Raw genomic sequence first — 25775 nt, 5'->3', positions numbered from 1 at the left:
GTCTCCTAGTACTTGGCACTGGCGATTCCACCAAGGCAGGTCCTGGAAGGCGATTGGCGAACTGGTTGGCCCCACCAGCTCAAGGGAAAAAGACAGGTGAATATCTTCTCGAGTCGTTGGAGAAAAGTGGTGAGGATATGCAGCAGGGCTTCACCGGTGGTTCAGTCGTTGCAGATGTCTTTGGCTTCTCTCTTCTTCGGCTTCTTAGTTCCAGTTGCAACGTCTTGGCCTCCAGTCCTCAGGACCCTGCTTTTATGCAGCAAGACCCCCCATTCATACAGCCTAGCTGTCACTCACACAGTGGGGTGGCTCTCTTGGCGGGAGAACCCCCCTCCCCCAGCCTATCAGGGCAGAGTGAGACTTGGGTCGCGTTGACAACCCTGTCCAGGGTGCCTATTCCCCCTCCCACACATCCTGTCTACCCCAGACTCAGTGGCGCCGAGAGGAGGGCTTCTGTGCAGACGCCCGCCAAAAGGATGAACAAAGGATCCCCGAAGTTCTGGCAATAAAAACCTACCGGAGTAAAGTTAATATTAAAATAAACCGGCAGTATGTTGGAGGCTGTCCGTAAAAGTGTTAGCCTCGAACAATGGGAAAATCCCATAGGGAAATATTTGCGGTCGAATATTTATGGTAGTAACAACTGCCACCAGCCAGAAACTTTTGAGAGAGGCACTGTACGGTATCCCCTCGAAAATGAACCCTAGGGAAAAACTATTAACCTTTCCCAGTACCTCCATAGTAAGATGGGTTGTACTGGTTTTGTTCATAAGAATTGACTAGTAAAGTCAATGGGGACTTTACATGCCCTGGGAGACGGTAGTCAGTCCCAGGTTATGAAGTCTATGTTTGGGGGTCGCTACGACACCCGTGTGGTACTGCATGGAAGGTGCTGTGTACCACACATGTAAAAAGATGATTCCTATGAGGGTGAGAAAAACCCCATAGACCATAAGCACACAAGATAGCCTAAAACACACACTAGCAATCTGTCTAAGAGTGGGGAAAAAGGGTCTCGCTCTTAGCAGGAGAAAAAAATAAACCCTTCAAATCCAGCAAAGCTGCTGGGGGACTCCATAGGTAAGGGAAATTAGCAATAGAAGAGAATTCTCCCTAACAGTGCCCGTCATCAGTAGTTTGTCAATGTGAGATAGAACTATGTCTAAGAAGGCTGCTTCTTGAATACCAGCTGTACTCCAATATTGGCACAGTGCTCCTGGCCACCCTCTGTCCTCCGGGCCCAGGTATCTGCTCACCCTGCCACCCTCACGCACTGCCTCCGGGCCACCCCCTGCACTGGGGTCTGTATCTGTACCCATACAGCCCCCCGTTTTTCTTCCTGCACTTATTAGCCCTACCCCGTCTGCTGCCTTAAACCTAGCACTTGCAAATTGCTGGCTGCACTACCACTGTTAGTTGCCTTTATTATTCATTTATTATTTATCTGTTTCTCCTTTGCTCCGCACGTTCCACTTCTCTCCCTTCCATGCACTTTTCTCCTCCACTTCTCCCATGCACTTGCACGTTCTCAATGTCACTGGGCCTAGTAAGAGCGCGGTTTTGTTCTCCCCTGTTCCCCTCCCCTCCCTTGCCTTGTCGCGCTCTGAAACACTTGTGTACGAGCGTGATAGAAATAAAATATCAATATTAAAAATAAATATCAATAGAGGTTAAATATTGCCATTAGGCTGTTATTTGTTGATTTGGACGTTTCCATTTTTGTTGTCTCTTTATTGTGGGTTTCAGCATTGTGATTTGCATGAATGGATTCAGATTATTAGTCAGTGATCCTAAAATTTGCCTCCACCTTGATCAGGGTAATCGGTCCCGCTGATGGACGACCCCTAGATCTAGTAATGGCAGGATTCATCAAGGTTTGGTATCCACCACATGTCGGTTGTGCTGTTAACCACGTTTCCTGGAGGCATATGAAGTCAAAGGTTTGCAGATCACAGTTGTTTTTGAATAGGTCTTGAAGAGGTGCACCTCTCATGTTCCAGGAGCACAGCAAGAGTGCTTCACATGTTTTTTTTGTGATTGTTATTGTTGATACGTCCTTTGTGTATCTCTTCTTCCTTTCTCATCTCTTTAGAGGTTTTTTTGAGAACAGGAATCCTTGACACTTGAAACTGTCTAGCGGGTTAGGCCATCTCGTACTACACCTTTTGCTGCCAGAGCTTGGCTAGGGAACAATATTCTGCCAGTTCTGTCTGGTCTTAAACTCCAGCAGAGCTAAGCCTCCAGACTGGTCTTGTCTAGTTGCTAAGGCAAGGATTTCTTTTGCCCGTCTTTGGTTAGGTGGTCCCGAGAAGGTAATGCCGCCGACTGCAAGGTTAAATAGTGTTAAGGAGAATGTTCAGTTTATTGCTAAATTCCTCCCACCTTAGAGACCCCCAGCTCTTTTGCTGAACTTTGGGACTTTGTACTTTTAATTCTGTGTTTTGTGTTTTTTTTTTTTTTTTTTGGGTGTGGAGTCTGACAAACTCCATAGTGCAGTGACACAGGGAAGTCTTTCAGATTTCCCCAAGGTTTAAATACATTCTCTTGGATAAACTACGGTTTCCAAGAGCAGTAAAGTGAAATTGACTTTACTTGCATTGTAACTTTCTAGACCCAGCACACACCATCTTACAATAGGGTGCTGGAGGGGTTACTTAGTATCCCCTTTGTCTAGCTTCTCATGTAACATTTGTTACCCTTGCCTCGATGAATCGCTGGTGGCAGTGGTTTACTTTCAACTACTGTGGGGTACATTTACTGCTGGCTGCGTTCGCAGCTGCAGTAAAGCACCCAATCGTGCCATTTTTGTTAAAATGGCCCAGTCGTATTTTCTCGCCATTTGTTTGTGGGATGGTCCTTCTTGAGATTTACTCTGCGCACCAAACCAGGTTTTGTCCTTTTGTTCGCTTTGCCTTTGGCGGGATTCATGAGTGAAGCACACCTCTTGCTCCAGGGTGTCTGGTGATATGATATGATATGATATGATATGGTATTTGTAACGCGCCTATACACAAGTGTTTCAAGGCGCGACGAGGCAGGGAGGGAGGGAAACAAGGGGAAGACAGACAAACGATCCTACTAGGCCAGGTGTCATTCAGATCGTGCAAGTGCAGAGGTAAGGGGAAAAGGAGAAAGTGCAGGGGGAGGAGGTGGGGGGGAAAGTGCAGTACAAGGTAAGTAGCGTAATAAAATAATAAATAATAAATAAAAGGGCCAGCTGGTGGCAAGTGCGAGGTAAGTGCAGAGCAAGTGCTGGGAAGGGGGCTGTAGGGATGCAGTGACAGTCCCACAGTGCAGGGGGAGCCAGGGAGGCAGTGCAAGTGGAGAGTGGCTGGGCCCTGGACCGAGGTCACAGAGTGGCCCAGATGCAGGTTTAGTGCAGACTTCAGTGGGGAGTTTAGCAGGTTTAGCAAGGGAGAGGGAGAGAGAAGGCAGAAGCGAAGAGGAAGGTTTTGAGGTGCTTCCGGAACCGGAGATGGTTCTCCTCAAGTTTCAGGGAGGCAGGAAGGCTGTTCCAGAGGGAGGCCCCTGCTGCGGAGAGAGATCTACCCCCAGCTCGTTGCTTCGAGAAGCGGCTGACCATGAGGGAGTTGGAGACGGATGAGCGAAGGGCTCGTGAAGGCAGATATTTAGGAAGAGAGAGTTGAAGGTATTTAGGCCCCAGGCCCCAGAAGGCCTTGTGGACAATGCAGAGGGTTTTGAACTTAATCCTCGCAGCCACTGGGAGCCAGTGAAGAGATTTCAGTCCTGGAGAGATACGGTCCCTGGGCTTGAGGCCAAGGACAAGTCTCGCAGTTCTGTTCTGGATAAGTTGCAGAGGGCGGAGAGTGGAGGCAGGCAGATTAAGATAGAGGCTGTTACAGTAGTCCAGCCTTGAGAGAACCAGGGCTCGGGAGACAGTGAGCTTCTGGGGGAAGGAGAGGAAGGGAAGAATACCTCTGAGGAGGTGCAGCTGGTAGTGTGACTTCTTAGAGACGTCAGATATATGAGGGGAGAAGGAGAGTGTGGAGTCGAAGATGACCCCGAGGTTTTTAGCTTTGCAGGTAGGGGCAGGAAGGGGGCCAAGGGAGGCCGGCCAGAGAGCTGCAGGAAAGGAGGGAGTGGGTGTGCCGATGAGTAGAATCTCAGTCTTACTGGCGTTAAGGCAGAGGTCATTGGCGGCACACCATTCCTGGATAGCAGACAGACAGTCGGAGATGAGGGAAGGAGAGGAGGAGGCCGAGGGTAGCCTGAAAATGAGCTGGTGGGGGCAGTAAGCCAGGGAGGTGCCCAAAACCCCCTGTGCTTAGTCTCCTAGGAGACAGGAATGCACTCTTGGGTGATTGGCCGGTTGGCTATCCGACAAGGACAGCCGACCTGCCTGTTGACTGACAGCTAGGCTGGAATGAATGGGAGAAACGTGCATAAAAGATGCTGCTTTTTGGCTTGGAAGGCATCGACCACTGGACGAAGGAATCCGAAGAAGAACTTGAAGAGGACGCCTGCTGCAACTCCTGGACCGTTGGTTTGCTCAGTGAAGGCTTGCTGCTGTGCTGAAACTCCAAATTTATTTTGACGAGAGAAGCCCGGTAAGGACGACTTCTCCCCTTGAGTTGGTGGGACCAATCAACTCCAAAGTAAGCCACATGGACATCCTCTCGTAGATGGTTGAAACCGTGAAGTGCCACTGAATAGAAGTTGGTCCTTTTCTGTCACTGACCGTCCCGTTGCATTGCAGGAGTCCTCCACACGTCCTACCTCTTGTCCCCACGACTGAAGCCCAGGAACACAGGATATGCAGTGCTGCACAGGAACAGAAGCCAGCCAAAGTCCTTTTTCTTCTAAACAAAGGTACTGTGCAGTCTAAGAACTTGCCTCTTGTGAAACCTCACTTGTTATCTGCTGAGACCTGTCTTGGTTGCCCTGTAGAGTTGCTAACGGCTTCTTTACTTCACAAGCCTAAACAGCTTGTGGCCCTACTTTGAATTCTTCTTTTCTACAAAGACTTCTAAAAACATTGTGCAAGATTTTATCCTACCTCTGAGAAGTGCTTCAGTTCACCTAGACTTTTGCCCAATTGACTTTGGCCTTGCCTGGCTCCCTGAATGACTCTTCTGCCCTCTGACATTGTTTGGTCTTCCCAGGAAGGAGTTAACTAACTTTGCATTGGGGAGGGGTGTTCAAAAGTACTTTCCCGCGTTCAGAATAATTGTGATATCTCTTGTTTTATCCTATTAACCTTTCTCTTTGAAAAACTTAAGTCTGATTCTAAATGCTAACAGTAACCTATTAATGTCCACTGTGTCCTAGTTAATTAAGTCACCCGAGGGTGTAGGAAGTGTCTGTGTGCCATCCCAGAAGCTTACTTACTGATTTAGAAATATTAACAATGTGTATTTTGGAGTGTATTTGTGTTGATATTATATTGCCCGCTTCTGAAGAAGGCTTATTCTAACTGACAAATTAATAATTGTTTAATCAAGAAACCCTGTGTGTAAGAGTTTGAGTCCTTGTCACCGTGAATCTGTGTAACTCCCCTACAGCTCACATTGACCCCTCTTGAAATAAGCCTGGCTGCTCAATCATGCTACCAACCTGTGTAGTACAGACTTATACCAAAGGTTTGGGTTCCGATTTCCAACAGGTCAGGGTTATTGTAGTGCACCCAAAGGGTACTGCATACAATCTTGCCTAACAAATAAAAACATTGGGAGCTGGGTGCAGGCTCTGCTTCCAAACAGGCTGGTGCATCCATATAATCATTTGGCCGCCACCCTATCACTGGTGGTTCCTGTCTTCAAACTTTCCTGGGCTACCTGCTGGACCGATACTCAGGATCTGGATTTTGCTCAAGAATCCTAGCCCTCATGTATCCAGACAGATTTATTTTTGGCTCCTTCTGAAGTGAGTAGAAACTATGACCATAAGCATGAATTTGTAAACCAACACCCCTTAGATTCCTGCTACATGAGGGGCCTCTAGGGCATCCACAGGGTGACTGTCACCAACCAAGTGACTTGTACGCATCCGTACGAGAAGACCAGCACAGGGTGCCATTGGAACACCCCAACCCTGAGAGGTAGGGGTACTTTAGAGGTCAGTTCCCAGATAATGCAGCAGATTTGAACTCCTTCAGTGTCTATAAATCAGTAAAAAGCTTCAAGTGCAGGGCCTCTCGCCAGAGGTACAGTTTAGGACGTTTTGCCTTCCAATTTAGCGGTTTCCTGTAAGGACACCTCCCTGGTGTTTGGCTATGCCTCGCTATAATTCGGACAACCAACACCCAATAAAGCCCAGGCAGCCAGCTGTGCGAGAACGCTCTGAGGGACTAAGGTACTTTTGAGGCCACCCTAACCCTGCAATGGCAGATGCATACTGAATTACTGAATAAGTACTGGCAATGTAAAGTAACTTCAGGGTGTGGGGGGAGGGAGGGTTGTTAATGAAGCTGTGTTTTTCCTGAGAGAATAATCTGGTCTTTTTTAGAGATTCAAAGCAACATTTACTATTTTGGGAAAATGTGCACGCAGTTGTAATTTTAAGACTGCACTCAGTTATTTTGCATAGGCTGGGGTGACGATGTTCAATGGCTACATGCTTCCCCTCTCAGGCTTTTTACGGTGACAGTGGTGTGAGACTTTGACAAGATAGTACTGTTCTGTCTCATGTGCATTGAATGTTCTTTTTACCTTCTAGGAAATGATCTTAAAGCTGTGTCCCAATGGAAGACTACATTGCTTGAGCCGTTCAATCCCTTTAGCCACCAAAGTACCATGCCTGTGGCTAAACCTCTCTCCTTCCAGGACCCTCACACAAGCTCCCTAGGGCTACAAGGACTGTCCTCTACATCCGCGTTTGGATCTAGTCACCACTACAGCCAGGCGTATGGAGGTGAGGATTATTGATGTGTACATACAGGGGTTTGCAAATGGAGACAAAGTAAGTTCCCAATTTGGGAACTGCCGTCCCCTGCACACTTTATGGCTGTGAAAGCTCAATTGATTTATATCCCCTAAGTGAAATTCAGTGAAAATATAGTAATCAGATTACATTCTATACAAGTATATTTTTTAAGAAAAAAGGCATTCAAACCAAATGACTTGGGTACAAACTTCAGAATAAATTTGTTCTCAAAGATGATTTATCTTTCATATGAATATGCCCAATGCGTTTCGAGATGATTTCTCTTCATCAGGGGCTGTAATTATTCATTCAACGATCATAATATTCTACAAATACAAAAAATTTAAACAAATGTCAGAATTGGATTTTGAACAACTCATAGTGTCAAAGACAAACTTAGACATGTGTCAATACGATGGAGGATCTTATTCATCCTAACAAAACCTCAGTGCTAATTAATAACGTAGATTCATAATCTAATATTCTTATAAATCACTAGATCTGTAATTCATTTTAACCCAAAGCATTACAAATAGTGCCCAGAAGCCTAAACTAATAAGTGGTTTCATACATCAGTTGTTACCTAAATAAAAATCTTCTTAAAAAGTATGGTAAAGCATATTTTGTAGTGTACAAGGGTGGTGGAGAAATGCTAAACAATGTTGCTCCAAATAATATGGATTTCAGAGGTCTTCAGAATCCCCTTTGGTGGAAGAAACAATGTGTAAAAAGTGCTTCCTACTAATGCATACAGTATGTGATTAGGTAGGGTGGATTCTTACTGCTCAATGGCCAAGTTGGCAATTGGTAAGCAGACCTTCTATTGAGAGTAGGTGGTTGTTGGACTTCAAGTGAATAATTGTGAGCACGAAGTCTCATCAGTGGCAACCTGAAAGATGGCGCCATGTGTTAGTAACTTCAGAATGACTCGTTAAAGAACAGCCAAACACCTACGGTGTTCAGTATGTACTAGGATGGTTGTCAATGAGGGTGCCATTCACCCTGTAGCTACATCACAGTATGTGATAAAGTGGCAAGTATACTTACAAGATTCAAACGGAAATGCTGAGGGAGCCGATCCAGCCGCGCGCTGTGATCACGGCTCCCAAGATGGCGGTAGATATGTAAGTCATTGCTGTGACATCACATATAAACGTGAGTGATGTCATGAATGTAAACAAAGTGGTCGCGTCATGCTGACTGCTTCGTGTGAGGTTCATAAAGTGGAGAAAGGATGTGGATAAGATGTATGTGGCGCCATCACGTAAAGATGTGTATGACATCACTGATATGGATAAAGAATACTGCCGTAAGGAACTGCGCAAAGTCAAGAAAAATAAACTCAATTTTTCAAAGGTCAGAGAGGGACCGCGGCATTGTGAAGCTTCCGTGGGCCTTGTCACATGTTTTACGGAGCCTATATGTCTGTTTACATCTGGCATATGATGCTGTCTAGAGAAGTTGAAGTTGGAATGTGACCGCAAATATTGATCAATCAAAAAGAAGTATATTGGATCGACATCTAATGTGCTTCTGTTGATCCCCTAATGTAATGTCAGGTTCCTGAATAAGAGATTTGTTGTTATTGGGTGCCTCTGGTTCAATATTCAAAATGCTAGTGTAACTCCCAGGATATAGGTACCACATACAGGGGTTTGCAGGCAGCATTGTAGTTAGGTGCATGGTGGGAAGGTTAACCTCGGAAAACTGGTCCCTATTCCTTTGAGGAGTGCCACAAGTAGGTGAATTGTTTACTTGCAGTAGTAGCAGCTACAAGGTGTGTTCTAGTCTATTCGATCTGCTGGACTGAAGTATTCCAAAGCCGGGTCTCTATTTTGCTGTATTAATACATATTAAGCCAAGCCTATGTTCTGCTGTTGGCCTACAAAGATGGTACCAGTCTGTTTTAGAATGTTCTCTACAGTTTAGATCTGGAAAAATGGAGCGTTTTAGCAAGGTGTCCATGTAATCTATTGTGATCAATTATGCTATTAGTCTCTTGGCCTTACTCCTTGTGGATCGAAATTAAGATTGGATACACAGGAGCTAAAAGAAGCTCCTGGGTATTGAGCGGTCAGAAAGGAAAGCCATAAACAAAGTTATCATCTTTTTGGTTATTGACTTTTATAATCCTAAACTGGTTGGGAGAATGCCTTTCTGACCCTGCTCTAAGAGGAATTTATATGTGTAACAGTCTCTCTTTACATTCACAATTGTATATCTTTTCCTTGATTCTGTATTTTTAGTGCTTTCAATAGTCCCTTTCAGTTTCTCCCATATTTGCATTCCATGCACTCATAATGTTAGGGGATGGCATTTGTATTCTGCCTTTTTGACTTACAATCTTATCGTTTCTGTGGGGTAAAAAAGTTAAAATTATTTGACGCGGTTGCTGAAACGCCCCAAGGTACCCACTTTGCTTGAGCTGACTCACCGGCTCTTCCTTGCATCTTTGGTCCTGCTTTGGCAAGGCAGTTCTGCTGCTTGCCTTCCACTCTGGACTGTCTTGACGTCTCTCTGGTTTCTCCTGTGGCTCCAAGCCTGCTTGCCTTAGATCTCGGTTAGGGCAACGTTCTCCAGCATGGGGTCTGGCATGGATTCACATGCTCTTGAATATTCCCAGTCGTCCCGCTGGTAATCCTCGGTAAAGAAAAAATCAGTTTCGTTTCTGAACTGTCTTTCTACTAGTAACCAAATCACTGGTCTCTGGGTCATACTGCCCCCAGCCAGTGACTGCCCTCTACCCAAGCCACTCCTCTGGCAGCCATCTTCAGATTTTTACCGCACATTCAAGTGTTGGGAGTCCTCGTGCTGTAGCTCTCGAGCTTTTACTGCGTTTTGCAAATTTTCAAAGAGATTTCATCTCATTTTTCGGTCAATCGAGCCTCAAGCTCCACCGTTTCTACTTCGGATCAAAGGGGACCCGTTTCAGACTTTTCTATGCCCATCAAGGGCGACTTCGAGATTCGTGGCCATGGCCCAGGAAAAAGGAAACGCGACGCCCGGACCCAAGCTCTTCAGGAGCTGCCCTGTATGTCGACTGCATAATGTCTTCAAGGAGGATGAACATTCTCGATGTCTCTACTGCCTTCATGAAGACAAAACGCGGACGATAAGGGATTGTCGTGCCCACCAACTGGCTGGAGGGGAAGAGCCCAGCAGCGGGTGAGAAAAAGAAGTCCGGTCTTCTAAGTCCTTTGAGGGCGCTCCGGCGACCGGGGCCCAACAAAAGGCTAAGCACTGTGAGTCCTCGTGCATGGGGAGTGCTGAATGGTCAGGCTCCTCGGCTGCCAGGCAGGGCGAAATTTCACCGACGCCATCAACCACGAGCCAACGCTCTGGCTCGGGAAAGGGGAAAGCAGAGAACCCGGGTAAGCTTCGGGAGAAGTCCCGGTGACCCTCCCCGAGCCCTTCCCCAACTACACCCCTCCCCCCCCCAAGGTGAAGGCCTCAAGCGCCTCCAAGGTCGTGAAGGCCTTGATTCACCCGGATAAGGCCTCTATTGAGGGAGTCGTGGCAGCCCTGGCGAAGCCTGTGGAGGCGACCTCAGGGCCTAGAGTTTCCCTGCCACCATGGAGGGAAACCTCTTTTCAGCCCATCGATAAGACCATCGTGGAAACCCCGGTGGGAAAAGAGGGGGGGACGGTGGCCATCACGGACATGGATACAGCCTCTGAAGAGGAACTGGCTGGAGTCGTAAAAGTCCTGAACAAGGAGTTCGAGGAGGTCCAGTCCCACAGGAAGGATCCCGAAGAGGCGGACGAGGAAATCGACGGCGGTGGCGACGAGGAACACTTTGAGGTGGAGAATTCCACTCTCCAACCGTTGCGCCCGTTGCAGTCGGTCCCTGGGCCACAAGACAATTCGGGGGCGATCTTGATGGCGATCCAGGCCTTGTGTACGGAGATTAGGACAAGGTTGCCCTTACCACCAACTGACGACCCAGCGGAACCTGGAGCGTCGGAGCCCTCCAAATAAGCGGAGTAGAATTCATCCACCCCCTCCTTTCAGCCCTCTCGGCCTGCACAGTCTTCTTCCCCGTCTCCGGAGCCGAGGGATGATACGGGAACAGAGAAAACCGGGACGGATGACGACGACCGTGGTGACGACGGGGGGGACCTTCCATCACCACCTCCTCAGGCCTCCCCGCCCGACGAAATTGGCTCCTTCCTTACCATGATCGCCAGGGCATCCGAGCTCTTCCAGCTCTGCCCCGTGGAAGAGAAGAAGGAAGGGTTCCTCTATCAACGATGTGAGGCCAAAAGGAAGACTGTCCTCTCGGTCCCGTTGCTCGACGACATCTGGGACGAGGGCTGTTGCTCCTGAAGAACCCATCCACGGCCCCTGCCAAGAGAGACCAGTACGAGAAGTTCCGGATTCTGCCCCCATGTGCCTTAGGGAACAACCTACCCTGGTTTCTGTTGTCTCCAAGGCAGCCAAGAAGAAAGCGGCGGCAGAGTCAACTTCGACATCTCCGCCGGACGGCGAAGGGAAGAAACAACGCCATGGGACAACGGGTCATCTCGTTGGCAGCGATTACCATTAAAGCAGCCAACGCCCTCGCGATTGTGGCCCTGCTGGATTTCCTCCCGGACAAGAGGGCAGAGGCCCTAGAGATCCTACAGGAGGGAGAGGTGGCGTCGGACCATGCATAACGGTGGCCATGGACATTGCCGACACCGGCTTCCACCAGATGGGCAACAGCGTTTGCCTTCGCCAGCACAGTTGGCTCAAGGCAACCGATTTCCGTCAAGACGTGCAGACCAGGTTCCTGGACATGCCCTTCGACAGGTAACCTGTTTGGCAAGGCAGTGGATGAGTCGCTGCAAGCCATCAAGGCCGACGCAGTCGGCTCATGCCTTAGGCGTTCTCCAGCAACGCCGGCTGCCCTTTTGGGGGTCCGGAGGCAAGCAGGGTGCCTCCAAGGTATTTGGCGGCAGCTCCTCGACATACTGACAGGCGGCTCGCTCCTCGTCGCAGGAGGCCTACAGGGGACGCGGCAAGTAAAGAGGATCTCGTCGCCAGGGCGCCAAGGCCACCGCCAAGCAGAATTGAACCGGCCGTAGTGTCGGGCCCCCACCTTAGCACCCCGGTGGGAGGCCGGCTGGCGAACTTCATCAGCGTGTGGGAGTCAATCTCCACTGACCGTTGGGTGCTGGATGCTCTGGCCCGCGGGCGCACACTGGAATTTCTAAGAAGGTGTCCCCGTATTCCACCTGTGGCCAGAAAGGAAAATCACGTCCCATAATTACTACTGGAGGTACGAGCGATGCGAAAGAAGGGAGCCGTTGAACTCATCCCAAAGTGGCTCTGGGGCTCCGGAATATACTTGCGGTACTTCCTCGTATTGAAGACCGGCGGTTGGCAACCCATCCTGGACCTTCGTAGTCTAAACAAGTACATCAGGTCCCAGAAGTTCCGGATGGTTACCCACCAGCACATGCTGGGACAACTGGAGGAAGGCGACTTCCTATCGTCGCTGGACTTGGAGGACGCCTACTTTGACATCCCCATCTTGAAAAAAACATCAGAAGTTTCTGCGATTTGTAGTCCAAGGACGGCACTACCAGTTCAAGGCCCTTCCCTTCGGACTGAAGTTGGCGCCCAGGGTGTTCACCAAGTGCCTAGCACCAGTGCGGCGTGGCTGCGCCTACAGGGGCTCCACGTCTACCGATACCTGGACGACTGGCTCATCCGGGCAGAGTCGAGGGAACTCGCCGTTGAACACACAAGGAAGACTGTCTAACTGTTCACGGATCTAGGATTTTCGATCAACTTCACGAAATCCCACCTGGTATCGTCGCAAGTCGCCCTGTTCCTGGGAGCCAAGCGCGACACAGCGGCGCGACTAGCATCTCCGTCGGAGAGGACAAAGGCCATCCTAGGCAAGGTGCTGTCGACCATGGACGTGGCCAAGGTGAGGTCCGTCAAGTCCCTGCTCGGCACGATGTCCTCCTGCATTTACCTTGTGCGCCTTTGCAGACTACGGATGCGACCGCTGCTAGAGTTCCTCGACGCCCGTTGGATGCAAGCGAATGGCAACATCGAAGACAGGATCTCATTCAATGAGACCTTTCGACAAGCGATCTGGTGGTGGGGCACTCGCGCGCATCTGACGGCGGGTATGGACTTCCAGACCCCGGCCCATCAGGAGATGGTGACGACAGACGCCTCCCTTGAGGGATGGGGGGCTCATTCCGGAGATCACCACGCAAGAGGCCCTTGGCTGCCGCAGGAGAAGTCACTACACATCGTTCTGGAGCTCCGAGCCGTGTTCTGGGCCCTCAGGTCGTTCCTTCCGTCCCTCAAGGGCAAAGTGGTGAGGATCTTCACCGACAACACCACGACAATGTTTTACTTCTGGAAGCAGGGAGGCACCAGATTCCCCAGCCATATCCAAGGAGGCCCAGGATCTGTGGCATTGGGCTGTAATCCAAGGGATGTTTCTGGTACCCTTCCACCTGGCAGGAATAAACAAACACCATCGCCAACGCACTTAGCAGGGAGCTGCGCTTGTGCCAAGAGTGAGAACTGTGGCAGGATCAAGTGGACCTCCTCTTCCGACGATGGGGCAATCCCCAGATCGACTTGTTCGCGACGGCGGCGAACACCAAGTGCTAGCGGTTCGCCAGTAGGTTCCCCCAGCCGCGGAGTATGGGTGATGCCTTCTCGTTCCCCTGGGACGGCCTGTTCCTGTATGCGTTCCCTCCGTTGCCGTTGATGCTGCGACTCATCAACCAACTCACAACGGTCCTGGTGCAGGATGATCCTCGTTGCACCAGAGTCGCCGAGGCAGATCTGGTTCCCGGACCTTCTGGACATGTCGCGTCCCCTCCCCCCATCCCCCTGTCAAACTGTCGACGGATGCGGATCTCCTCATCAGAGAAGGAGGTGCCATCCACCACCACGATCTGGCGTCGCTGAACTTGCAGGCCTGGCTCCTGCAGCGCTAGAGTTTGGAGGGTACGATATCCCGGCGGACTTCAAGGAGGCACTTGCAAAGGCCAGGGCGCCCTCGACTCTCGTGTTATGGACACAAATAGAAGAGGTTCTCTGTCTGGTGACGTGCACAGAAGATTAATCCTCTGCGGATTACGGCCCCTCAGGTGCTGCCGTACCTACTGTCGCTGGCCAAGGTGGGGCTGGCGCCCGCCTCAATCAAGATCCATCTAGCGGCGATCTCCCGCTACTCCAGGACCCGGGGTGATCATCTCTCTGGTCCCATCGCCTGGTGAAGGAGTTTATGAAGGGACTGTTCCGGTCATCCCGCTGGTGAAGGCTCCGGCCCTGTTGTGGGAGCTCAACGTGGTGTTGTCCAGGATCATGGGGCCGCCATTCGAGCTGCTGCATTCGGCACTGTTGAAGTTCCTGTCGTGGAAAACGGCATTTCTTGTGGCAATCGCCTCCGCACGCCGAGTGGGAGAGATCCAGGCCCTCTCCTGCAAACCTCCATGCTTGACTTTTCACGATACGAGGGTGGTGCTGAGGGCGCACCCCTCCTTCATGCCCAAGGTGCCGTCGGACTTCCATCTCAAGCCCTTGGTGTTACCTGTTTTCTTCCCGTCACCTTCATCGCCGGCTGAGAGGACTTTGCACTCGCTAGACGTAGCTAGAGCGCTGAAGTTCTACGTGGACCGCACAAAGTTTTTGGATGACATCACAGCCGTTTGTGAAGTTTGGACCTGTGAACCAAGGAAAGGCCCTCTCGAAGGCTTCCATTTCCAGCTGGCTCTCCGGCTGCATCATGCACTGTCACCGGTTGGCAAACCAACTGTTGCCCGGCCGTCTGAGAGCCCATTCAACCAGAGCGATCGCTGCCACCACAGCGTACCTGTCTGGTGTGCGCCTGCTCGACATCTGCAGGGCTGCTACGTGGAGGTCGACGCACACCTCCACGAGATTCTACTGCGTTGACCGACATTCCAGGGAGGAGTCCAAAGTCGGCCATGCAGAGCTGCGCAACCTGTCCACTTAAGGTGAGCCTGGTGAGAGGAGGTAAGAGATGTTTTAATGTTGAGTTGTTGTATTGCTTAATGTTGAGCCTTGCCACCTCCCGTGGTTGTGCATGTGGGTACTGCTATGTATTCTTATATTTATGAGCATGTGAATCCATGCCAGACCCCATGCTGGAGAAGGAACAAGTTACTTACCTGTAACTGTTGTTTGAGTGGATTGTGTCCTCCAACGTATTCCTCATCTTAGATGTATTCCATCCAGCTTTGCTGCTCTTCTGAAATTTTTTCGGCAGAGGGCACCGTGCGTCGATGTCGTCGAGTCGATGGTCCCTCGAAGGCCTCCGCTGAGGGTGACTTCATCGGGTGTATAAGTAGCACGTGCAGCGCCCATTGGCCTCAGTTCCGTTTTTTCGCAGTTACGTTGCTCCAGACATTAGGCGCGCCTCGAGTTCTGTCAAGAAATATAATATAACGAGAAGTAATTATGTCCTCGTCATCAACGCCGACCACAAGATCGGGTTTTAAGAAATGCAAGTCGTGCGGCTCAAATGTCGATCACGGACCTGCACCGCGAGTGTTTGTGGTGTTTCGGGAAAGGCCACAACATGGAGGCCTGTTCAAAGTGTCAGGCGATGATGGAGAAGGCCTTGCGAGAAAGGAGAAGAAAGCTACAGATAGGTTGGAAGGATCGAAAAGCCTCTAGCTTCGAGTCGAGACCCCATGGGGGAAAAATCTCCTTGATGCGAAAGGCATCGATCTAGATCCCGAAGCGATTCTCATCGCTTGTCGTCTTTGTCGAAAAAGTCGAAGAAACAACGCCATAAGTCTCCCTCCACCTCTTCGTCAGACGAGTCTCCGAAAGTGAAATGCCCCACAAAACATTCATCTACCGAAGAGTGGGAAGCATTCAGGGTCAAAATGATGGAGGTGTTTGAGAAGGCGAAGCCTCGGTCCACGCCTTCTTCGGAAGCCGGCCGGGAGCATCATCGCTCCGACACTCTCACGCCCTCAAGCCCGGGTGATCGTAAAAGGAAGGATAGGGAACCTTCCAGGACGCCGAGCGATAAACATTCGAGTCGACCGCTAGAGGTCACCGACGCCGTCCGAGACCTATCGCACCTCGAAGGGAAAACCGTTGAAGGCCGCCTCGACGCCCTCGAAGGAGACCCTGTCGACCACTATGTCATCGTCGACACCTTTATCGATGTCGAGGCCGAAACCCTCGGCGCCAAAGGCTCCAACCAAGCCAGGGCATCAGAAAAAGAGAAGGAAAAAGTTAAACATGTAATTCCTTCAGAGCCTGGTATCACACCTCTTCCTCCTCCTCTCCCAGAGAAGGTTTTCAAGCATCTCCCTAGGAAGGAGTTTTTCAAATCCTTGACCTCAATTTTTGAGGAACAGGAGAGATTAGAGGAGGAAAATGTACCTTTTGGATTGGAGTATGGCACCCCAAATGTCCCAGAATGCTTGATCTCAGAGGAAAGCAGAATGAGGGATTTGGTGGAGTCTTTACACAATGCAAGTGGCATTGAAACCGCTCCTGAAAATGACTTCGGTAGACCAGATCCAGGAGAGCATGCCAGTCCATCTTACCGTCAGTTAATGACCAAGGTGGTAGATTACTTGGGATGGGCTAGACCACCAGCCGAATTCGTCCAGGACGATTTAACAGACTTATTGGACCATGGTCTCACTGAAGACCCAGTACTAGCTTTTCATGTAGCCTTACAAAACAGGGTGGCCAAGAATTGGGAAACTCCAGATTCTCTTCCTCCGATAAATAAATCCCTCGCATCATAATACCGCCCAGCCAGTAGCGACCCTGGCTATCTGTCAAAACATCCAACTCCCGAGAGTTTGGTCATGCAGGCAGCTACAGCTTCCAACAAACTTGCGTACCCGTCTATCCCTCCAGACAGGGACGATAAGAGTGTGGTGGTTGAGCATGGCAGGTATTTTCAGCCGGGAGCATGGCATTAAAATCTGCCAACTCCAAATGTGCCTTGGCAAAACGTTCATACACTGAGTGCATCGCAATGGCGGCGGAGCACATGCCGGAAGGGGAAGAAAGGGAAGGTTTCCTAACCATCGTTGGAGATGGAAAGGAGGCCATGCAGGAATCCCTTCAATCTGGATTGGACACTGCGGATAGTGTAAGCGGGTCCATGGGCACTAGCACGGTAATGCGCAGGTTTGTGTGGTTACGGAAGTCTGGTTTTGCACCGGACGTACAGAACCGCCTCCTGAACATGCCTTTTGACGGGTCTCACCTTTTTGGCAACAATGCTGAGGAGAGCCATGAGAGGTTGCAGACCTCAAAAGCATTGGGAAAATCCTTAGGAGCTGCTATTAGGCAACCTCAGCCTTTTCGTGCGCAAGGGCAATCATGGAGGGGGGGATCCTATCGTTAATACACCTCATACGCGAAGACGAGAGGAACGGCCAGTCAAAGGGGCCAAAGAAAGGCCACTCGTGGTGGACGAGGAGAACGTGAGAGGCCAGCTCCAGCTGCAGCCTCTTTGCCTCAGCAGCTGCAACATCCGCCCCAAAACCACTTTGAGGACTTGCTCCACAAAACACCTGTAGGAGGCAGGCTGTCGCACCATCTGCAAGAATGGCGAGCCATTACTTCAGATGTTTGGGCTCTAGAAATAATAGCCCAAGGCTATTGCCTTCCTTTTCTAAAGCAACCTCAAAGCAATCCACCCGGGAGACACCAGTTGAAACTTTCAAACCCGCTCCTACAGCAGGAAGTTCTAACCCTGCTGGAGAAAGGTGCTATAGAATCAGTACCTTCAGCGGAGAGGAACAAGGGTTGGTACTCCCCGTATTTTTTGATCCCCAAAAAGGACGGAGGACTGAGACCCATCTTGCACTTAAGAAACTTGAAGAAGTTCCTCTGGAAGGACAAGTTCAAGATGGTTACCCTTTCTCAGATCCTTCAGGCCCTTCAACTCCAGGACTGGTTGGTGTCGTTGGACCTCCAGGATGCTTATTTTCATGTGCCGATTCATCTCAAACACAGAAAATACCTGAGGTTTGTGGTTGGCGTCTCACACTGTTTCGAGTCCTGCCATTCGGGCTGACCTTCGCCCTAAGGGTCTTCACCAAGTTAATGGTAGTGGTGGCAGTGCACCTCAGAGGGGGGAATTCATGTCTACCCCTACCTGGACAATTGGTTGAGAAGAGCGCGCTCTGCCGAGCAAGCACTGGTGTTAGGCAGAAACCTGTGCAGTTCCCTTAGGGAACACTGCAAAAGGTTTAGGACTACAGGTGTTAGCAGTAAACCCACTTGGTAGCAGTCTGTACCACCCAGATTTACCTGGTAGCTGTGGCTGAGCAGTCAGACGTCTCTCAAGAAGAGTTAGGCAGAATGCAAAGTATACACAATAGGCACTCAGACACACCAATACAAGCAAACACTGACCAGAGCTTTGGTATCAAAAGTATATAATTTATTTAAAAACACACTGTTTGAAACACTCCAGCACTCTTGTTGTAAAATATTCTAAACACAGTTACTATTGTAATATATATAGACACCTTTTTCCTTATCAGATAAGTCTTAGTAAAACACCACTTATTTTCATACAGAGGTGAGCGCTTGACTAGATGGCACTCTAATAAGTTTGTGAAAAAGGGAAGGAAAAAGACAGAATATGGAAAGGTATACCACTCTAAGATTTAGGAACACTGTTAGCAAGGCAGAAGAGCAAAAGTCACTGGTGAGCCAAAGTCCAAAGGCTGGGCCCACTCTTAGAGAGCGCAGAGCACAAATGCACCCAAGATCACAGTTACACTAGGCTTGGAAAGTCTTGCAGAGAGTTCAAAAAAGAGTTTAGAGAGGCTCAGGAAAGTTTAGCCAGGGTGTGCCAGGCCAACCCAGGTTCGAAAGCCGGCGGCTAAATCTACCCCGTACAGTCGGTGGCAAGGGAAGCCAGGCGGGACACGGTAGCTTAAGTGGGAAGGATCCTCCAGCGGTGGCAGTTGTTCCTGGCAGTGGGTGCAAGTCGCGTGTCCGTCCAGGGGAAGAGAAGATCTCGACTTGGAGGAAAGATGAAGGTTGTTGCACTGCCAGGGAAGAAACCAGCCGCGGAGTTTTCCGGTTAAAGGTGGTACCTTTTTTTCACGGTCGTGGTAAAATGTGGTATCCCGGTTGCCGGGGTGCTTGGCACAGGCAAGGCGGCCACGAGGTACGTCGGGAAGGCGAAAAGACGGTGAAACTGGTTATCCCCACCAGTCAAAGGAAGAAGACTCTCTGGCGGGAGATCTCCTCTGTCGTTGGGAAAAGTGGGGAGACGGTCCAGCAGGGCTCCACCGGTGGTGTCGTTGTGGCAGGTCGGCTCAGCTTCTCCCTCGTCGGATTCTTGGGTCCTGTGGCGACTTCTGAAGTTCCAGTCCCCAAAGCCCTGCTTTTATGCAGAAAACCCCCATTCACTCAGCCTAGCTGTCACTCAAACATGCTAAGTGGTGAGCCGGCCGGCTCACCACTTGGGCCAATCAGGACGGAATGCGACTTGAGTTGCTTAGGCAACTCAGTCCAGGGTGCCTAAATCCCCCTCCACCCATCCTAAGTACCCCAGACAGAGTGGCACCACTTTGGAGGGCTTCTGTGGAGAAGCCCGCCAAAAAGTGGAGCAAAGGGCTCGGCTTGGGTTGGAGTCACAGAAGAGAACACAAACGCCATTTTAGAATCAAGTTTTGGCAAAAAATACCAACCGGAGAATTAATATTAATTAAATAAACAGGCGGTATGTTCGAGGCTACCGTAAATAATTAAATAAAGATAGTAGCCTGAAACAAAGGGAAATCCCATAGGAAAATATTTGCGGTTGAATCTAAAAAGTAGTATCCACTGCCACCCGCCAAAACTCGATCAGGGGGACGGAGACGTGCCCCCTCGGACTAACAGACCCTGGGGCAATTGAATTGCCCCAGCCAGTACGTCCACAATATGATGGTTTGTACTGGTTCTGTTCAGAATTTAAGACTATTAAAGTCAATGGTGACTTTACGTGCCCTGGGAGACAGTAGTCAGTCCCAGGGTATGGAGTCTATACTGGGGGGTCACTGACACCCCTGTGTCACTGCACTGAGGGTGCTGTGTAACACACATCACAAAAACAAATGAAGCCCTATGGGGTAAAAGACCCCATAGCCCATTAAACACATCTAGATCCAAAGAAACACACTCAAATCATGTCCAAGAGTGAGGGTAAAAGAGTGAGGGTAAAAAAAACCCCAGATATCCAGCAAAGCTGCTGGGGGACTCACTAGGTTAGGAAATTCAGCCTAAACAGAGAATTCTCCCTAACAACTGTATCATCTGAAAGTCACCTGCCACTTCCTCCACAAACTGGGCTTCCCCCTCAATTTCAAGAAGTCACAGATGACACCTTCCCAACAGCTTCAGTACATAGGAGCTGTCTTAGACACGTCCTTGGGAAAGAGCTCGCCTCCCAAGTCGAGGGCTCAAGACATTCTTCAGATGGTTTCCAAATTCCAAAATGCCCAAAATCTCCAGGCTTACGACTTAAGGTTGCTCGGCCTCATGGCATCCTGCATCTTTCTGGTGCCAGAGGCACGCTTGAGGATGAGATCCCTTGAATGGGCCCTGAAGACTCAGCGGTCCCAGTTCTCGGGTCAAATGACAGATCTTCTTCAGACTCCGAACAGGGTCAGACAAGACCTTCTATGGTGGACCTGTACAGAGAACATACTAAAAGGAGAACCTTTTTGGCAACCATGGCCAGAGATCGCAGTAGTGACGGACGCCTCACTCCTGGGGTGGGGAGCTCATGCCAACGATTTGACAATCAGCGGTCGTTGGTCTCCATCGGGAGCCCAAACTACATATCAACCTTTTAGAGCTGAGGGCAATCGGACTAGCGCTGAAGGCCTTTCTGCCATCTGTCAGGGGAAAGAATGTCCTGATAATGACGGACAACACAGTGGCCATTCACTACCTAAACAAAAGAGGAGGCATGGGGGTCACTACCCCTGTGCAGAGAGCAATGCAGCTCTGGTATTGGGTGATTCAGGAGGGAATCTCTTTAATGACAATTCATCTAGCCGGGGAAGAGAATATGACGGCAGATGCTCTGAGGGCAGAGCACGGTATCCCACGAATGGGAACTGGCTCAGGAAGTCATTCAAGAGATCTTCGCCCTTTGGGGAACCCCTCAAGTAGACCTGTTTGCAACCTGAATCAACCGAAAATGCGAAAGGTATTGCTCAAGGGAATTTCCCCCCTGAGGAGCCCTGGGGGACCACATTCGTGGTGGAGTGGAATTGCCTACTAATGTACGCGTTCCCTCCGATTCTCGTCATTCCTCAGGAGGCTGAGAAAGTTTCAGAGCCGCATGATCCTAATTGCCCCGGATTGGGCCAGGAGAACGTGGTACCCGGACCTTCTAGACATGGCCATCTGCCCTCCAGTACGTCTTCCGCAGAGAGAGAACCTTCACTCTCAAATGGAAGCTCAGGTTCTCCATCCAGAGGTCAGAACGCTCAACCTTCATGCTTGGTATCTGAAAGGCTGAGATACAAGGATTGGAACCTTCCAGATGACGTTATGGAGGTGTTGCTTTCGGCAAGAAGACCGGCAACAAAGTCTCTATACCGTTGCCGTTGGAAAAAGTTTTGCAACTGGTGCAGAGAAAAGAATGTCGATCCTATTCTATGTTCTATTCCGGAAGTATTATCTTTCCTTCTGACCCTAGCACATAGAGGTCTGAATATTGGAACAATAAAAGGTTACCTTGCGGCGCTTTCCATTTTCAAGCGCTCATCAGAAGAATGCTCCTACTTAAAAATTCCTTTGATAATACAATTCTTAAAAGGGCTCAATAATGTGTTTCCTCCTCACCCATTTCAAGTACCGATCTGGGCTATAAATTTAGTCCTAAAATTCTTGATGAGCCTATGCACACGTGTCCATTAAGATTACTAACGTGGAAAACAGCCTTCTTGGTTGCTCTAACATCAGCAAGAAGAGTGAGCGAATTGTAAGCACTGTCTTCTGGGCCACCCTATACTGTGTTCCATAAGGACAGAGTTGTGTTGAGGGTAAAACCATCATTTATACCGAAAGTAATATCCGATTTTCATTTAAGTCAGAAAATTGTCTTACCCGCATTCTATCCTCCACCCCATCCTTCAAAGAAGGAGGAAAGATTACACAGGTTGGATCCGAAAAGAGCTTTAAGCTTTTACATCTCTAGAGTTTCCAGACTTAGAGTGGGCAACCAGCTGTTTATAGGTTACACAGGAAGGAAACTGGGTCAATCAGTGACAAAACAGACAATTTCATGCTGGATTGTGCTTTGCATTTCAGAATGCTACAGACTAGCTCAAAAAGACCCTCCGGAAGGGTTAAGGGCTCATTCCATTAGAGGCACCTCCACGGCCCTTCAAAGGGGTGTTCCAATAAGATCCATTTGCGAAGCAGCAACTTGGTCTTCGCTACACACCTTCTCAAAATTCTATAGCCTGGATGCTTCCCAGTCTAGGGAGCTAACTTTTGTTAAAGCAGTACTATACTCAGCCATCTAAGAGTATCGAAAAATCTACCCCCTCCTCCAGCGGAATTGTCCAAACTGCTTTGGGAGTCTATCTAAGATGAGGAATATGTTGGAGGGGACAATCCACTCGAAGAACAAGTTACTTACCAACTGGTAACGTTCTTACGATTGGATGTTCCTCCAACGTATTCCTCATCGCCCTCCCAGCCTACCCCTCTGTAGATTTTTCCGTGTTATTGCCATCTCAAATCTCGCAAGGCTCATACCTGTCTGCCGGCACAATCTACTCAGTACAAGATCAAAGATAAAAAGGGGGAAAAACAGAACTGAGGCCAACGGGCGCCGCACGTGCTACTTATACACCCGATGACGTCACCCTCGACGGAGGCCTTCAAGGGACCATCGACTCGACATCGGCGCCCTCTGCCGGAAAAATTTCCGAAGAGCAGCAAAGCTGGATGGAATACATCTAAGATGAGGAATACGTTGGAGGAACATCCAATTGAAAGAACGTTACCAGTTGGTAAGTAACTTGTTCTTCTCCAGCATTGGACTGGCATGGATTCACATGCAAACCCTCCCTCCTACCCCTCTGCGGCTCTTCTCTTGGTCCTACTGCCACTTTACGTGCTACCAAATCTGTAGATGGCTGCCAGAGGAGGGGCTTAGGCAGAGGGCAGTCATTGGCTGGGGGTAGTATGACCCAGAGACCACTGATTGGTCACTCGTAGAAAGACAGTTCAGAAACGAAACTGAAACTGATTTTTTTTCTTTACCGAGGATTCCCAGCCTGACTGGGAATATTCATGAGCATGTAAATCCATGCTGGAGAACAGTTGCAGGCAATTAACTTGTTCCCTGCTTCCTCCAGTTGCTGAACGCCCTGGAATTGTCTTGTGGTTCCTGGTGTTTCTGCAGCCCTGCTTCATCTCACGATTCTTTACCTCTTGGCTGGTGAGCCCTGGCCATATGGGAGGAGGTTACCACCGGGAATCCCTGATGACACTATAGGATTAATCCTAGTATACAGCATTAACCAGTGACCAAGAGCTACCACTTCGAAACAAGGAGCTAGTAAATAGTTTTGGGAAGGGAGAAAACCCATCCACCTTCCTAGGCGCTTTAAGGTGAGATGAGCCCCATTTAAAGAACTATAATAGACCAGGGGGAAGGGGGTGTCCTAAAAGTCTCCCCAGTCATAATATTGTATGCAATGTAGGTATTTAGACATAGTGCATGTAAACAAGTGAGCGCCATTTCTGTCAATATTAGTAGCCATAGTCCAGGGCCGGCACGTCCATGTAGTATTGAGTGAGTTAGACATAGGCTGCGAGCCTAAGGGAGAAACCTGCATAGGCCCAAGTGCTGATGAGAGTCCCACGCTGCCGACTTCCACAGAAACCCTTATTTGTTTTAAGGTTGTTGCCAATATGTTCTGAAATGAATGTGCCCTGCAAGCCCACGAGACAGTACTGGATGCCTTGGTGTACGTGTTATCACAAACAGGCCGAAGCACGTCTCCAACCCCCACCCAGCTAACTACGACTGAGACCCTAATAAACCAATCAACCAAAACGATCTGAGCTCATGGCCATCCCACCTTTATTTTATGACGGGGTTTGTAGTGCGAGGTACAGGGAGGGATACATTATATGGGTTAAAGCCTTGGGAGCTGATGACACGATCGGGAATGACTGAAGAATGTGTGGGTCGGTGTGACCTTCAGACTCCCTTGCTCTTGCAAATGAGTGATAACATAACAAGTAGGGGACAAGTATATGGGAAAGTGTGAAGGTTGCGAGTATGCAAAAAGTGAAGTTGGAGGTGTGGATGTTAATTTTTAGTATCAATTTTTTTAAGGAGAATATTAAGGAAAGGAAATTAGAATGTTAGAGAGCCTTCCCGAGTGACAGAAGAAGGTGGTACCACTTATATTGTGTGACGGAGGAAAAAGGAAACTAGTAATTGGTGGGTTCGGGAACATTAGCTGCTGTTATTTTAGCATGTTTTATCTTGCTTTGTTAGTGGTGGTTTTTTTTTGTTTCAGGTGGGGGCCCGAGAAGTGGCCTTGTGTGGGTATTTTTTTGTTTTCTTGTCTTGTTTTTTTTCTTTTTTTTCTTTTTACGGGAAGGAAGGAATGAAGGACTGACTTTTTTTGTGTAGCAGCAGCATGCGCAGCGTGTTAGCAAAGGCGTTCGGGCAGTAAGGCTCAAGGGCCGTTATAGTGGGAGGAGAAACGCCCATGGAGTGTATGTATAAGGCCCTGCCACTATCTCATGACAGAATTGTGAAGTATTACAAGCAATGGTTGGTGGAGACAAGGGGATGCCGATGATCTGTAATTCATTTTAACCCAAAGCATTACAAATCCACCCAATGGCCAGAACAGGGCTCCCATAATAATGTTGTTCTAGTACACATGTCAATATTTCTGACAGCCAAATATAAGGGGAAACTGTTGCAGAGGAGAGAAATATTAGATCTCTGGAACATGTTTGAAGATGTGGAAGATTCTGAAAAAGGAGGTGCTCAAAATGATAGCAGGGGCAACAGTCCAGGAATGGAAGGCGGGGGCACCAGCGGAACGTAGCCGTATCCATTGACAGCTCACCCTGCAGTAGCTTATACTAACACGACTTGTGTCCGCCACAGCGACAGCTCCACCACCCCCATAAGCATCCTCTCTGGATGTCCCAGCACATGCTGATATTCATAAGAGACCAAGAAGTGGCATTGGCACAAACGGAATTGACCAGATTGCAAGCAGCACAGAGTGAAGACCGACAAACCAGTAGAGCAAGGGTTAGATGGGTGTAAAACAGACTTTTTGTTCAGAATAGATAGCGCAGCCATAAAGAACATACATATAGAGAATGAAGGGGGTGGGAGAATTTGAGATCTCATAGGGACGGATAGGACGACAGTTGAAGTACAATTGAGTTTGAGGAAGAGGAGACAGAGCAAGTGCCTGAATATTATCCCCATCGTTCCCTGACGCACCTGACCTACAGTGGATAATGTAGTGTACTATGGGTGAAGACCCCACTCTCAGTTTATTCTTAAAGTACAGGAAATGTGGAGAGACTAGACTGGTAACTTGTTGGACCGGTCAATAAGTAAATCTATATATTTTGATCTTTTATGAATTCCCTTTGATTTGTTCAGCTTTGATGGTGTGCAGGGGATGCAAGTGTCTCTAGAGTTGGACACCATCTTTTGTGACTTCTCGGACGGATCAATACCATTTTCTACTTTGCCCAAAGAGGTGCAAAAAGCACTAGACAAAATCATGGGCATCGAGGCGAAGGGGTGGGCAGAAATATAGAGGAAATAATACAACAGTGTAAGAGGATAAGAGTGCAACAAGGGAATGGCCCAGAGGCAGCAAGCAGAGGAAGCAAACTTGTACAAAACA

General features: G+C 49.1%; 1 protein-coding gene across 3 annotated transcripts in view; it reads left to right on the top strand.

Annotated features, from left to right (window-relative positions):
* TTF2 (transcription termination factor 2) overlaps positions 1-25775 on the top strand; it is a 1006608-nt gene that overhangs the window by 199584 nt on the left and 781249 nt on the right. For all 3 annotated transcript variants that reach the window (XM_069635774.1, XM_069635772.1, XM_069635773.1), the window contains exon 8: positions 6676-6870. In XM_069635774.1, the coding sequence (XP_069491875.1) occupies positions 6676-6870 (195 nt within the window). The remainder of the gene's footprint in view (positions 1-6675; positions 6871-25775) is intronic.

Source organism: Ambystoma mexicanum, chromosome 7p (genome assembly GCF_040938575.1).
Source record: "Ambystoma mexicanum isolate Mex_15411 chromosome 7p, UKY_AmexF1_1, whole genome shotgun sequence".
Lineage (NCBI taxonomy): Eukaryota > Metazoa > Chordata > Amphibia > Caudata > Ambystomatidae > Ambystoma > Ambystoma mexicanum.
This window is presented reverse-complemented; position numbering and strand designations above follow the sequence as displayed.